We start from the raw sequence: 15,642 nt of genomic DNA, 5'->3' as shown, positions 1-15,642 counted from the left end.
ACATGTTCCAGGAAATTCAGGAGGATCACCCCTTTCCTATCCCAAAAGACAGTGCATATCACTTTACTTATTGAGGGCTGCATCTTGAACTTTATCTTCAGTGAGGAATTCTCATGTCATCACTCCATGGAGTGCCATTTTGACTCAACCTCATAGTGGTGACACTATGCCTTGTCACCAGTGTCATGGTTTTGTGGCTTGTTATAGGTATTCCATAACATAACATCATGTATGGTTCTGGAAGTTAGAGAGTTAATGCTGCAGTTCCATGGATTGTTGATATTCCCTGTTTCCTGGTCTCAGAAGAGAAGAATGAACTGCAACTCCCAGAAGATTTCACTGTTCCATTTCTATTTTTTGCTCAGAGGGACTGATAAACCTGACTGAGAATCACAAGACTGTTCCCACCATCTCTACAGCATTAGAGTAAGGACTTCACTTTTGGAAACTCTCTCTCTCTCATTTTGTTTGCTTTATTGGCTTCAATTCCAATCATACTGTATTATATTATCTCACATTCTGCTATTATATTTAGTAAATCAAGTTTTTTCCCTTAGCTCTTTGCCACTGTTTCTCTCGTCTAAGCCCATCTTCCTACCTTTTTTCCCTTCCCCCCTTTCCCAGCGCATGGGTCCATGTGTCCCTTCACATACTGTCATGGAACTAGGCCAAGCCATGACAACCAGCAATGATGCAGTGCAGGAAACTGTCACCTGCAATCTCATGTTGGTTCAGTAGGTCCTGACAAACTTGAGTATAGCGTTCTTTCTGTTCCTGTGTGAGAATTCATTGGACCCACCTGCCACACACTTTGCAGTATTCTAGTGTTGCCACCATTGTTTCCAATGCACTGAAGCTGATATTCTGCTTTGCACACAGTCCCTTGGTCATAACCTGCCAATTTATGTGGCTGAGCTGATTGAGATGTACTTCATTTTGTGATGTGACAGCTGTACATGACTGTCCAGAACATGGCTTGTCTTTCATATTGCCACTCCTGAAACACACACAACTTCATGGTGCTTGCATCCACTGTTTGGTCTCAGCAAGTTCTTCTGCCATTTTATTTTTTTTTTTTGTGCATGGAGGAATTCAGCTACACACCTTTGCTCCATATGCATTTCCTGTCAGACACCATTTTGTCATTTGTTGCCATCTGTTGCATGGCAACAAAACTGAATGGAGTATTGGCAGGAAGGTTCAACCTCCACTGCCATACCAGCAAAGTATGCCTCTGACATTGTGGGCCAACACAATAAAATGAGATTACTTTTGGAGCAGGGCCCCTACTTTCTTTAGCAAGTTTTGAAGCTAATATAGTCACCATATTTGATGATGAATGAACAGGAAGTCCGATCTAAGTCATCATATGTTCTTCCAGTGTTGCTGAGGATAGTCAGATAGCACTTTCTTTATTTGATTCATCAACGGAGCAACTACTTTAGTTTAATACCAGAAATTCTCCTGGAACCAGACTTCTCCATTAAGAGGCCCTTTGTACTTAGCGTGTGAAATAGATTTTTTCATTGTCTTCGATGCACCTGAGTTTTCATCACCAAGGCCAGTTCTTTCTCAGATAGATATCCAGCTTGGTCATGTCACCCAAAATAGAAGTACACACCCTCAAGACTCCATCCTGATACTCATCCTTTCACGGGATCCTCAATCATGTTGGATTTCTGTCTCCATAGACCTGCTGAGAAGCAGGCTCTTCGTTATTCAGATCTGTAGAATCACTTGCTGTGTATTCTTAACACAAGTATGATGCTTCATATCATATGAGACTTGCATATTTGGATATGTGACATGTTGCAGGTATCTCCTCAGAGCATGGATAATCTTATAACTGGGAGATGAGTTGCTTACTATAATATTATCAAGATCTGTCTAGTACTTGCAGAAATATGTCCTTTCATTTTTCTTCCATCCAGATTGATGTCATGGACATGGCTGACTTAGACAACACAACAGCCTGTAACTGGGGACATGAGGACCCTGTCCCTAGTTCACAAACCTGTAATTGAAGCATTCATAATTGTATTTTCTACTGTATCTTAGTCATGCCATACTTCATATCAAGAAAACTAGAAACCTTTCACACATAAAACATCTGCTTATTTCAAATGAGGGAGGTTCTCACCAAGGATAGGAAAGGCTGTATTGCATTATTGTGAACTTCTCTACTAGGTGTTTTGTAAGCCTTGCATCTTCCCTTTAAAGCTTCTCTCTGCTACTTATGTTCTACTCACTAGAGATAAAATTAGTCTTATCTTTCTTTTAGCACAGCTGAGATAAGCTAGAAATTGTCTCAGCTCATCAGCTCCTTATGCAGTGTGCCCTTCTCTACTATGTCAAATCTCAAGAGACGAAGATGTTTTCACTTGTGAGACACCTGGTGCCAGAGTGGAGCTGCTGCTTAGACTCTTGTGCCCGCTCTTTGAGTTGTCAAATGCAAGTTTGTTTCTTGATGTAATTATGATTGTCATCTTCCCAGTAGTGATCACATGTATTGAGTATGAGATATTCAGACGCTTGCAAACTGTTCTCTTTATTCTGTCAAAAGTTGTTTTTTTTTTCCCATAGATCAATATAAAAGAGAGTACACAAGCAAGGCAGATGCTTCAAAGTACCTACAGGTTATTACTGATAGTTGGCAACTCCCAGAAAAAACAACCATCTTCTTATGCAGACTTCAAAAGTTTGACTGGCTGCGTCAAAGCATATTCAAGCCTTCTATAGCATAGATATTATTTCTCATTATGACACATCTCCAGAACAAAGCTGCAGAGTTCTCAGAGACATTTCCCAAATGACATCTCCCTCCCCACCTTTCTCAAACACTGTGCCATTATGGAAACATCAAATCTGATGTAATGGTCCTGCAGTACTGCTAATACAAAGGATTCTTAAGATTTAAGTGATAGGATGAGTATGGTGCTTGTTCAGACTATGGTTAAAAGTGGTCCTGAAGTATCCGTCATTTCTTCTCAGTGGAGGAATTCTATACTGAGGGAGAGAACTGCAATGGTGTTGAGTATGCCTAGTTTTAGTACATGCTGAGTAAAAGAGAAGATGGAATATATATGCAGCCACTATTGATACTACAGGAGAGACATACCCAATCTGGAGTGATATATTTTATGTATATACACTGTGTGAACATTCATATGAGTCATCTACTGTGATGAACTCTTGTTCTAATGAAATAACTGCTCAGTTTTCTTGAGGTTGCTAAAGTAGATCAGAACGCTAGACATATTCTAGCAGAGAGAACATTAGGGACTTGTTTAATGCCCTACCATTCAGTTAGTCATGACTCCCATTTGAGACCTCCAAAACAAATCCTAAGTATTTCTTTTCCTCTGTGGAACAATCTATCAGATGAGTTTGAGCTGTGTTACAGCAACTCTCTGTAACTGCAGGAGCATTTCTCCTCAGCTCCACTTAACAGGAGACGTATGTTGGCAGGTGGCACCTAACAACCGAGACAGTTTAACCAGCAACATGGTACAGTTTTCCCCTGCTAGTTACTAGCCCCTGCTCCAGCATAGTGAAATGCTGAATTTGTTGTGTTAGCAATCATGAATGAGTTAAGGCAGGATTAATTTGTGCAGAGCTAGAAATGAAGTGCTCTCTACAGATCTAAGTTCTTATTATTGTTGTTATTGCCATGTGATTGATTGTATGTGAGCCATCTTTTTACATTATCTTTTGTTATTTCAGTTGCAGTTTGGCATTTTGGGGGTACATAGGAGGAATTGTGTGACAACCTCACTTTGGTAGATAAAAATTTGAGTGACACCCATTATGTCACTTGAAGAGGACTATCTGGAGTTCAAGTTGTTCTGCCCAGTTAGCTGATTCTGGATTGGCATGACTGGCTCATCAGAGCTAGCAAAGTCTTCATATACAAGGGATGTTGCAATCCTCCTAGACTATCCAGGGTATATCAATGCAAATGCTGATTTGTGTCTGTGCTGTGGCTACGTCCAGTCTCAGGAGCTGAGTAAAGTTCTGGGAAGAGGACACAATCTTTTCGTTTGTTTTCTCTGAAATTTTGTTCAAATCCTGAGCCATTACCATCCATAGCAATCTAAATACTTATTAAAAAGGGAAAGCCAGCAGGGAGTTTTGAAGAGTGACCAGCAGTGCAAAGTTCATGCCTTATCAGCTTGAGGGAAATTGGTAAGAACAACTCCAAAGCTGATTTATAAATGCAGAGTGTTGATTTTAAAGTGATTTGAATAAATCAGGTAAAACAAGCCACGTGCAACCATAAGTATATGCAGGACTTCAGCATTTCTAGGGTTCCGTAAAAAAAGAATTTATTAGAGTGCATTCGCAAACAAGTCCTTTATAGTTACATAAAAATAGATAGGGTTGTTTTTTTTTTTTTTTGCTATTTAGCAGCTAACACTTCTGGAAAGGAAGTATATTCAAGAGTAAAATATGCAAGCTCACGTTTCTGAGGGAGCGTGTGAGAAACTGTGGTAATCAATGAAACAATACATTTTCCCTGAAAATGGCCTTTGTTAGTTTTCAGTATGCACTAGTGAAAAGAAAAGACTTGCACTGTTATCTTTTTAGCTTGTTGGATATAATTGTGGATGTTATCGTTACTCATTTTAAGTGCCTAATCCCTTTTTTAACTTCTGATATCTTGTGCCCATCAGTTCTACTAATTATTCATGAAATACTAAGAACATCTGATTAATTTTTGAAGCGTTCCCTTTTACTATACGTAAAATTCAATATATTCTATTTGCACTGTGTACACAGGAGTGTGATATTCCCCCTTCTCCAAAGCACTAGGTTTTCCAAAATAATCTTATATCATTCCTTTATCAGTGAAACAACCCCACTCTGTCATTTTGGTTTTATATGATGCATAACAGGTTTCAAGGTTCTTTCTCTGAAACCCAGGTATGTGAGGTAAAAAGATTCAAGAACAGATAACTATTTCTACTTTTTCCTAATACATCTTCTTAGAAGACTTGCATCTGTTGTATGGGAATGCTGTGCAATGGTTTTTACTGATAGCATACATTTGGGAAATAAAATACTTCAAAGAAACAATCAGAGGTATTTATTGTGTTGCATATTCCTTGTTTGTATACCTTTTACTTATTATCCTGTTTCTTCAATTCTGATCCAATTCAGTAGAATTTATCCCATTCTTGTGCCCTGTTAACATTTATAATGGATTGTTTTGTCAATTAGTGTAGATTATAACTATTGGTTACTAAAAAGTGCAGTTAATGGACTCTAGACAAAATTCATCCAACTGTTGATATATAATTAGATAAATATAATTCAAAGTCACATATTAAAATTTCATTAGTGTACTCAGTGTACTGCTTTTCACTCTCAAGTTCTTCGTTCATTTCCATAGGCTATTCATTCTGTTGCTTGGCACCATGAAGGGAAACAGTTTATGTGCAGTCACTCTGATGGAAGCCTGACCTTATGGAACCTGAAAAGTCCTAGCAGACCGTTCCAAACCACAATCCCACATGGTAATTTTGATAGTAAAACTGTAAAGTAAAGCAGTACAGTATTTCATTGTTTACTAGTGTCTTTATTGTTGAAAACAAGCAGGGACCTTCCAAAGTAACAAAAATAAAATTGTTTTGGATTTTTGTTATTGTTTACATGTGACTTTTCTTTAAGCCAGAATTAACAAAGAACCCATGAGTTTAAAGTGTATTTTTCATTTAATTTTCCTCTCTCAACTAATTAAATCTTTTTGGAAAAAAATAAGCTGTTTATGCTCATCCTTGATCAGGAAAAGGTGTACTGTCCGTGAAATTCAATAACTATTAGCTGAGTGTAATCCTCTTATTTTCAAGTTTTTTTGAAGTGTTATCTGTAATCCTTCAGACATACATAGCAGTAAAAACTTAAAGCTATATTAAACCTTACACACATATTTCAGGGAAATAAGCATTAATACTTACTATTTCATATAGCTTTAAAATTCCACTCTGATTATATAGTGGCTTCAAGATGCGTATTTTAGTTTGAAAGTTTGATTAGTTCTATTATCCTGATGTTTTAATACAGTTTCCATCCTCTTTCTATCTTTAGGAAAAATTCAAAGAGATGGAAAAAAACCTGAATCCTGTAAACCAATTCTTAAAGTGGAGTACAAAACCTGTAAGAACAGGTATGTTTCACTGTTACAATCGTAAGTTAATACACTCTGAATCTTTCCTTTTTTTTTTTTTTTCAAAGCTATTTAAGATATTAAAGCTGTTAAGATATTACAACTATAATGTAAACTTATTACATAAACTTATGATTACCATGTTTTTATATTTAATACAGTGAACCATTTGTGATATTTTCCGGTGGGTTGTCATATGATAAGGCTTGTCGAAGACCAAGTCTAACGATTATGCATGGGAAAGCAATTACAGTTCTTGAAATGGATCATCCTATAGTTGATTTTTTAACTCTTTGTGAAACCCCATATCCAAATGGTGAGTTAATTAAGCAAAATAGAATTATAGAAAGTATAAATGAATCGAACTTCTCTAATATCCGAATTCCTGTCTGGGAACTTCCATTCTTACAGTTGTCTCCATCTCAAAAATCCCCTATTACTGAAAGTAACTGAAACTTGCTTGAATTCTGAACATAAAAAAAAAAAAAACAAGTAATTAGTGGGAAACAAAAAATGCATAAGTTTCAAGATACCAATTTGAAACATGGGCTAGTGTGAAATAGTATTACTCTTAATCAAACATAAGTGCTTACGTATCTTAAAGTGTTTTGCTACATATTATGAAACTGCCAAATGCTGAAGTCACAGAAAATTCTGGAAAGTGAAATTAAAAAAAGCTGCAAGTGAAAAAGAAGCTAAATTTGTCTTTTTAAGCCCTCAGTCAGAAGAGTAAAGTAAGTCTTTTATACAATAATAAATCAAATATATATTAAAAACAATGCTATTTGTTTTAATGTCATGCAATAAAAGCAATTTTCAGTAATCAAAGTTAATTTGCAGTTCTTTTTGTGCTGAGTTCAATTTAGGTATTTTACTCTCACTATGTCTGCAGCACATTTGTATTATGTGAAGCACTTGTGCTATCATCAGAGTACTACTGTCATGTTGTTTCTTTAATTCTCCTTGTTATTGTTAAAATGAAGATATAGAGAAGACTTCCTTGTAATCTTCCTTTCAAATTGCTTTGGAAACTAGGACATTGTATATCAAGTGGACCAGACTAGCTGTCCACAGTCTGTTTTTAAAAAAATAGTTTTGCATAGAAAAAGTATTAATGCTGGGCAGTAAAAAGGTCATTTTCTGAGTAACAATTGGATTCAACAATGCCATAATACACACAACCTTCTCACATTCTGTTTCATTACTTTCAGCATTCCATCATGCTGGAATACTACACTATGTCTGTGGCAGTTGGACAAATCAATACAGTAGGAAAGGCATTACAGTAAGGATGCAATGACAAAAGGACTGGCACAGTAGATAGGTGCTATAAAAGAAGGAAAGAAGATTGCTTACCTGTATCAGACAAACTCAGGTTCCCAGTGATAAGCTCCACCAAGGAAAAATTTCCAACCAGAGATCCTTTCCTAGTGCCAGTCAGCCCTTAAATGGGGTCAAAGAGAGGTGCAGCCAGGCTCCACCCCTTCTGGTCACACAGCTGAATTGCCTTCACCTGTGTTCCCAGGGCTGAGCCAGTCTGTTCCCCAGGTGATCAGTCAGTGGTTGAGGCTGTGACTCAACAGCTCCCATACAATGCCAATACTATTTCTGTCATGTATTCTATCATGAAAGTTATTTCTTTTCTCATTTCCTATTTGTCACTAATCAAATGTTTTCTAGATTTTTTTAATATGCTGTAAATATTCAGATAACATAAATGTGACTAACATGCTTGAAGTGACTAGTAGAAGAATTCGTTGTTTTTTATACTTGATTCCTCTCTTACAGAATTTCAAGAACCCTATGCTGTAGTTGTGCTTTTGGAAAAAGATCTCATTGTTGTTGACCTGACACAAAGCAAGTAAGTATAAAATCTTATGTAAAGTTATGGATACTTCTTAACTGTTTAGAATTTCATGATTAAAAAAAAAAACATCCAAATGATATAATGGAATGTCATTTTACTGCACAAAATCATTCAGCCTATGTGTTTACTTCCACCTTAAAAGCTTGGATCAACTAATCAGTAGAAGCTTGCTTTTGAGTTTGGGAATAAAGCTAAATCTGCAGTCCCTTCAGTATAATTCTCAAACACAGCATCAGAGTTAAGTGGTTAGCGGACAATTGCTGAATTACAACCTGAACTTTCATGTTAGAAATTACACTCAGCTATTACCTATATGCATGTCTAACTTCACTGGACTCCACAAGGACTACACTTAAGTATTTACTCAAGTATCTTAGTAAATAACGGCACTGATTTATACTGGATCTATGGGATTCTTTTGTGATCCATTTGTTGTTTTAAATGAGAAATAATACTTTCACATCAAAATCAGTGTTCATATATTATATAATGCAGGATGTGATTCTTATTTGTTTTGTTCTGTGTCAAAAAGTGCATCCACATTCACACTGGTATAATTAAGAACAGAATTGTTCTGTAAAGATTTGAAACATTTTTAAGTAAATCGTATTCTGACCTCATTCACTTTCAAGAGTAATTCCAATCATCTCAGCAGTATAAAATGGATACAAGTGAAATCAGAACCAAATTTCTTGCATTTTTGAATTGTGAATAACGTTGTGTAATCTGCCAGAAATGAGGCCTTATTTCTTTTCAGATAGTCCAAACTGATGAAAGTGGGAAATAAACTGAAATCTACTTCATCTGTTATTGCAGTTGTTCGCTGTAGAATCAGTAGTATATCAACACATTGAACAGAACTGTTAAATATAAAATCTGCAGTTGAATATTTAGTTCTTGGGTCATGATATATATCATATGAACAAACCTGAAGCTTCTAGAAAATACATGATTTCTGTATCTCATAAATGAAATTATGAGATGCTGAAAAAATTTACACTAAGGAAAAAAACATTATTGTCACAGCACAGGAATTTGTACATTGTTAAAACTAGAAGTTTCTACTGATATTAAAAACAATATGTATGTTTTAAAAAATAATGAAAAATGTACTTTATCAGTAATTATTCTACTTAGATTGTGTTATATACTTTCTAATAAGAATATATGTTCTTATATGGCTCAGTGTGTCACCATGCTTCTAATAAATTGTCTTCCTTGACTAGTTTTCCAATCTTTGAAAATCCATATCCTATTGACATTCATGAGTCACCTGTCACCTGCACAGAATATTTTGCCGACTGTCCTCCAGATTTGATTCCTGTACTCTATTCTGTAGGAGCAAAACATAAAAAGCAAGGATACAGCAATAAGGTAAACAAAACCAGTATTTTTTGAGAAACAAAACACATGTACCATCCATGTCTTTGAAACATCTTGCCAAATTCTTTTCATTTTACTTCTTTAATAACCACTTTCAACTTAGTCTTTCATCCAGTCTGCAGATTAGATGCAGCTTTTCTTCTGTGATTTCTTATGGCTTGATATTCATCCCTCAGTAATATCTACCACCACTGAACCATAAGAATTAAGCCGCCATTATGCAGGACTTCATCATTAGGCTGCTGGAATCTGTGAGATCGGATTGATTTAAAAGAATGCTGTCAACATAAAATTTGAATTTGTCTGAAAATGTTATCTGTATCGAAGACAGAAATAGTGTATAAAATGATTATAATGCAAAGCAGAAGATCTTTGGTGCAATTTGAAGGTTGACAGCATTCCATTAAGGAAGGATATTAGTTATTATTTTATTGAGCTACTGTAGTCTTAATGTAAGGGTTTTAGAAATAACGCAAGCTGCAGAAGTAAAAATAGGGAATTGAATTACTTTATACATTTCAAGCATTAATTTGGTTTATGTTTTGCTTAGAACTAATCCATCACAATAAATAAATAAGAAAAAATGTTGAGTAAGCAAATTGGGCATCAGTTTTCTTTTTATATTAAAAGAACAGTTTTCCTTAGAGCTGCCTTGTTTTTCTTGAACTGAAAATCTGGGCCTTATATACTTCTTTGAGATCTTAATTCAGCCAAGTACTTCAGAAAATGTTTTTTCTCTTACTAGAATTTTTCTGCTTATTTATCCTAAATTTGCATACATAATTGTCTAAAAATTTCACTACGTATCTGTACTCCTTGTAAATTCTCAATACAACTTGCTTTATTTGTGCATGCACATTATAAATGTGCAGAATATAGATAGCCATTCCCACTCACTTTCTGTACTCACATGCATCCTGTCTGTGCATTCTCAGAACCAGTTTTCTCCTAGATTTTTCTATCCTTTCATACTCTGTACAAATCCTTACTCACTCTGTACCTGTTCCCAACAAGCTTTAGGCACAGGCCACCATTTTCTTCAACCAGCATAGACCAAGGAGAAGAGTGAAAATATTTCCACTAATAAATAAAAGGCAAGGAAGAGATGATGATTTCATATGATCTGTGAAAGTTACATTCCCTTATTTCATATCCCATAGCATGATGCTCAGTTTCTTGTTTCCCACTTTTCTGGGCCAGCTTCTTCAGTAACTCCATCCTCAGAATGGATTCTCAGCTCTGTTCATCCTATGGAAGCTCCAGTGTGAAAGCAGTAGCAAAAGTGTTTACTACTCCTTCCTCTACTTCCTATTTTGAATGTTTGCAGTGTTAGCTATGCAATAATCATTAAAAAAGATAGAACTTTAGTTGTTAAATTTAAAGAACAAAAAACAAAAAATTTAAAAGCCTTAATTTGTAAAATGCTAATAAGCTTTAAAAGCCTTCAATGCTACACTATATTTTCATTTCTTTTTTTAGATGTATTGCTTTTTGGAAGAAGATGTTGTCTGCTCATAAGTCTAAAAATTAACCAAGCAAAATTCATCAGGATTAGCTTTAATCTCTATGCTCTTTTTGTTCATTTAGGAGTGGCCTATCAGTGGTGGAGCATGGAATCTTGGAGCTCAGACATATCCTGAAATCATTATTACAGGGTGAGAATGAAACTGAGGATTTGTTCTTTTAAAATGTTAGTGTCTGGAACTTTTAATTGTGGGTTGTCTGTGGGCAAGTGTTGACCCTTGACAGGGTATGTGTGTCCTAGCCTCTTGTGTTGAGGTATGTAGCTTTTCTTTTGGGTGTAAAATCACCACAGGAATTCCCATTTGCTGGAGCTTTGTGTTCAAGGATGTACTACTGTTAAGAATTACTGATTGAAGTTGAATTGAAATCAACTTGTGAAGGTGGAATCTTTGAAAAGGGGAATTCATTGCAATCCATTTATTTGTCTGAAGGCCATAAAACGGGAGCCAGCTGTTTTTCTATGTCTGTTGTCCTTTGGCCTTCTGGGGATTTTGTATCTCTGGATACAAAATCTCTGGAAGTCATTTTAATACTATATCATTAGTGGAGATGTGTTGCACTGGGATTATTTCACTTTTTAAGTGATGGACAGTCCCATAGAAAAAGGCATAAAAAGGCTCGAATTGCAGTAGAAGCCCTAAGAGCAATGCCTGATGGATTTTCAGAAGGGCATCCTGTAAAACAGATACTCTTAAGTCTTCTTGTATGATACACTCCTATTTTTCTCTGGTCTCAGACACACTGATGATAACAGTATATTTGATATAATTGTTATAATCAATGATAGTTAAAACCTGTTTTAAAAAATGCAATTATGATATATGCAATAGTATCAGTAAGGGGAAGAAGAAATTATTCTTGTAAACAGAAGTGTCTCCTTTCTACAATTATATTTCAAGGATTATTTTCTATTAATAAAAAGAACACAGCAGTTAGGTGCTAAACAAAATGAACTTGACCTCTGACTTAAAATTAGATATACGTGGCATTTTTAGAGTTCTTGGACTTATGTGCTTAATGCTTGCACACTGTGAGGCCAGAAGTGCTGCATCATAAACTTGGCATTAGTAAATGAATTAATTTTGTGCTGTTGTGATCTTAAAAATCATAGTCAGCTTAGTTCTCTATAGGGATTTATTTAATCAAAAGGTATTCCATCAGTCATATTAATAACAAAATATTTTCTTATGGTTAGTAGATACTCCATTATATATTGTCATCAAAGTATAGAGAGTTAACACAGAAGCAAAATACAGTTTTTCCACTTCTATTTATCACTCAGTGAAAGCGGAAAATGTTCTTTAAATGCATAATGTTTTAACACATTTAATTTATTTTTTTTTAAGCCATGCAGATGGATCAGTAAAGTTTTGGGATGCTTCTGCCAGTAAGTGTTTGAAGTTCACTTTCATACAATGCTGAAAAATCACACATAGACACACATATATTTACATGTAATACATGATGTGTTACAATATGAATACTAGTATCTATAATTCTGTAAGTAGGTATGATCAGGTGACATTAAGCAAATTTTGATCAAATTAGGAGAAAAATACTATTAGTGGAATATTTTAGGCAGAAAAGAGGTGGAAGTCCAGGATAGGGATAAAAACTTTAGATCTGACATACCAAAACCTAGGAAGAATGAAATACTATTAAATAATTCCATAGGCATAATCCTATTGTGTATATAAAGCAGTAAGCTGAAATAGCCCCAGTAATATAATGTAGTCTTTTTTACAGCTAGATAAAAACAAAACATTAAAATATAGTAAGACATCTTGATTAAAGACTTGCATCTTTACTTATCCAGTCTCAAATTTCAGGAATTAATTGGGAAGAATATTTCCTTTCATCCTAGCAGGAAAAAGCATCAGAAAATAGTTATTCCATATGTTTTAGCTTTAATTAAATGTGTCAGAGAACAACATTTTTCCCTATAGAAAATACATATGGTGCTTATTATTAAAATGTATTTATTAAAAATACACACGTAGTTTTGTTGAAAGCTATGGTATTTCATTTCAAATAACATCTCTGTGCTTCATAAATGCTGCAGCATAGTTAGTTGCCTTGTATTCTGTCTCCTCAGTAATATTGGGTTCTCAGGGTAGAACATCTCTTTCATGAGTTAACAGTCTCTTCCTATTTCCTAAAGAAACGAGCATGAAAGAATCTGTTATCTGAAATGCTAGACACAGAGAGATTTTGTTTGACCTAATAAACAGTCTGATATGATGATAATACTGACTATACCGATACTTAAAGTGCCTGCTGACTCTTCATCCCACCACATAATTGGCATGATTAATGCTATTACCATAGCCAAATATGGAGAACATTTACAATACTTCAATGTAAGTTAAACCTCATGAATTTGTCAAATATTTCTAGTTTTGCCTAATACCAAATCTTTTCACTCGTCAAGATTATCAAAGAGAAAATGAGACTCCAAAGCCTCATTTCCTATATGAGAAAAAAAAAAAAAATGCATCTTTCTTTCTGGAGTTTCTTTCTAGAGTTTGCATCATCCAGCATTTTCAAGCTATCATGATTACCAAAAATAAAGAAATTGTAATGAGGTCAACAAGAGAATGAGGAAAGGAAAACTCTCTAATGTGTATGTACCTGCTGCAGTAGGAACTATTCATAGAGGTAAAAGCTTAGATGAGGAGGAATATTCATGGATCTCTTTAACAGGAACTCTTTAACAGAACTCTCCATGCATTTCTGACATCCTTAGTCCTGCTTTTCAGAACAGTTACAGTATTACCAGTACCATACTTAGTACTTACAATTTACAAAGCTTTAATTATTACAAAGCTTTACAACATCTTAGCTTTTGAAACAACATTCAAATTTAATTTGAGGATTCATGTCAAACATAATATCCTGCTCTTATTTGAAGGAACAAAGTACTTTGCTTTTAGTCATATTTTAATTTTAATCTAAAAACATAGATATTTGGGAGACAGACAAATGCTAAGCCACTGAAACAGCTTTCCAAATTTATCTTTGCACAAAATATGTATCAGTGGTGCCTAATAATTTGTAGAAGTGTAAGGCATGGTATCTTGCCTTGTACTTGTGCTGTATGATTCTATCATTCTTCCTGTCTTAATATGTGTAGACCTAAGAGGTCTGCCCCTAATTCAGACTGCCAATCTAAATTTGACACTGGGATCAAGGGCATCGTGAAGCCTTTCCACCACCACAAAACTCAGGAGAATGATGTGTTCATTACAGAAGCACTTGCTGCAATTTGTGAAAATTTAGAATCATAGAACTGCTCAGGTTGGAAAAGACCTTAAAGATCACCAAGTCCAACCACGACCTAACCATACTACCCTAAGTCTAACTACCCTCTGCCAAATCATGTATTTGAGCACCACATCCAAACAGTTTTTAAACACATCCAGGGATGGTGACTCAACCATCTCCCTGGGGAGGTATCGTATATATTAAGATTCCTAGAAATATACGTGACCAGCAAACAGGAAATGTAATTTTGATGTGTTTGCCATCTGATTACATAACTAGACTGCTCTTTCATCTTGTCATTATTTATTGCCCAGGGTACCTGGGCTGATCTAGCGCAGTTACAATAATATATGCAACAGCTTTACCTTTATGTATATACACACCCTAATAGGTAGTGGGCCTGGATGACTTTTTCTGATCTTACACAGTGATTGATCAGTGTGATAAATTAATGCAAAAGTAGTAAGAAGAGACAAGCAAACAAAAAAAACAACACACAGCAGAGAGTAATGTCAATAAAACAAAATGTGGTTAATTTTAATTCCTATTATCTCCAAAATTCACATTGCAGATGTACTCTTGAATAAAGCTAAAGATATTAAGGTTTTGATAGCCGGCTGTTAATACAGATATGCTTATTAGTCAAGAAAATCAGAGCGTCTTCCTTTCAGAAAGTTTGTCTTGCCAGGCCACCAGAATGTTTTCCACATTTTTTCACTTAGCACTCCATACGGTCTTCATAGGAAGACAAAGGAAATCTTTGTTTCACATGTGATTAAGAAAATAGAGCTTGAGTGTAAGCCTAGATATGGACGTGCAACTAATAATCACCTTTTACATTCTGCTTCAGAAGCTAATAAAAAGTATTTCACAGACAAATATCCATTTTGTAAATATTAAATACATATCCTACTGGTACTGTGTACCAATATAAAATCTGTATTACATAATACCCATCTTCTTCTCTTCTTAGGCCTTCATGTAATTCTTTGCTGTGCTACCACTGAAAAGAAAATGAGAACTGAAGAATTTTATAACTGATTTGCTTATGGTTAATCAGGTTTTTCTGTTTGTTTTAATGTATTCCAGTCACACTGCAGATGTTGTATAAATTAAAAACATCAAAAGTCTTTGAAAAACAGAAGCCAGGGGAAGGAAAAGCAACAGCTGAGATTGTGGAAGAAGACCCTTTTGCAGTTCAAATGATGTACTGGTGTCCTGAAAGCCGAATTTTCTGTGTGGCAGGAGTTTCTGCATATGTGGTTGTTTATAGATTCAGCAAACATGAAGTAAATACTGAAATTGCGGTAAGTCACTCAGAATTTTACTTGTTTATGAAATAACATCATCTCTAATGAAAGTGACTTCTGTGTCAGTGTACAACTGTATAAACGCAGATTTAGGAATATTCCATTTAAAACCTTTTGAATGAAATGTT

At 35.1% G+C, this 15,642-nt stretch overlaps 1 protein-coding gene across 11 annotated transcripts in view; it reads left to right on the top strand.

Annotated features, from left to right (window-relative positions):
• Positions 1-15,642, top strand: part of STXBP5L (syntaxin binding protein 5L) — a 185,036-nt gene that overhangs the window by 106,768 nt on the left and 62,626 nt on the right. For all 11 annotated transcript variants that reach the window (XM_085236681.1, XM_085236673.1, XM_085236662.1 and 8 more), the window contains exons 8-15: positions 5,393-5,516; positions 6,088-6,166; positions 6,328-6,482; positions 7,955-8,027; positions 9,260-9,407; positions 11,004-11,071; positions 12,287-12,327; positions 15,294-15,511. In XM_085236681.1, coding sequence (XP_085092807.1) covers positions 5,393-5,516; positions 6,088-6,166; positions 6,328-6,482; positions 7,955-8,027; positions 9,260-9,407; positions 11,004-11,071; positions 12,287-12,327; positions 15,294-15,511 — 906 coding nt within the window. The remainder of the gene's footprint in view (positions 1-5,392; positions 5,517-6,087; positions 6,167-6,327; positions 6,483-7,954; positions 8,028-9,259; positions 9,408-11,003; positions 11,072-12,286; positions 12,328-15,293; positions 15,512-15,642) is intronic.

Source organism: Meleagris gallopavo, chromosome 1, assembly GCF_905368555.1.
Source record: "Meleagris gallopavo chromosome 1, MGAL_WU_HG_1.1, whole genome shotgun sequence".
Taxonomy (NCBI): Eukaryota; Metazoa; Chordata; class Aves; order Galliformes; family Phasianidae; genus Meleagris; species Meleagris gallopavo.
The sequence above is the reverse complement of the archived record's forward strand: the minus strand, read 5'-3'. Positions and strand labels throughout refer to the sequence as shown.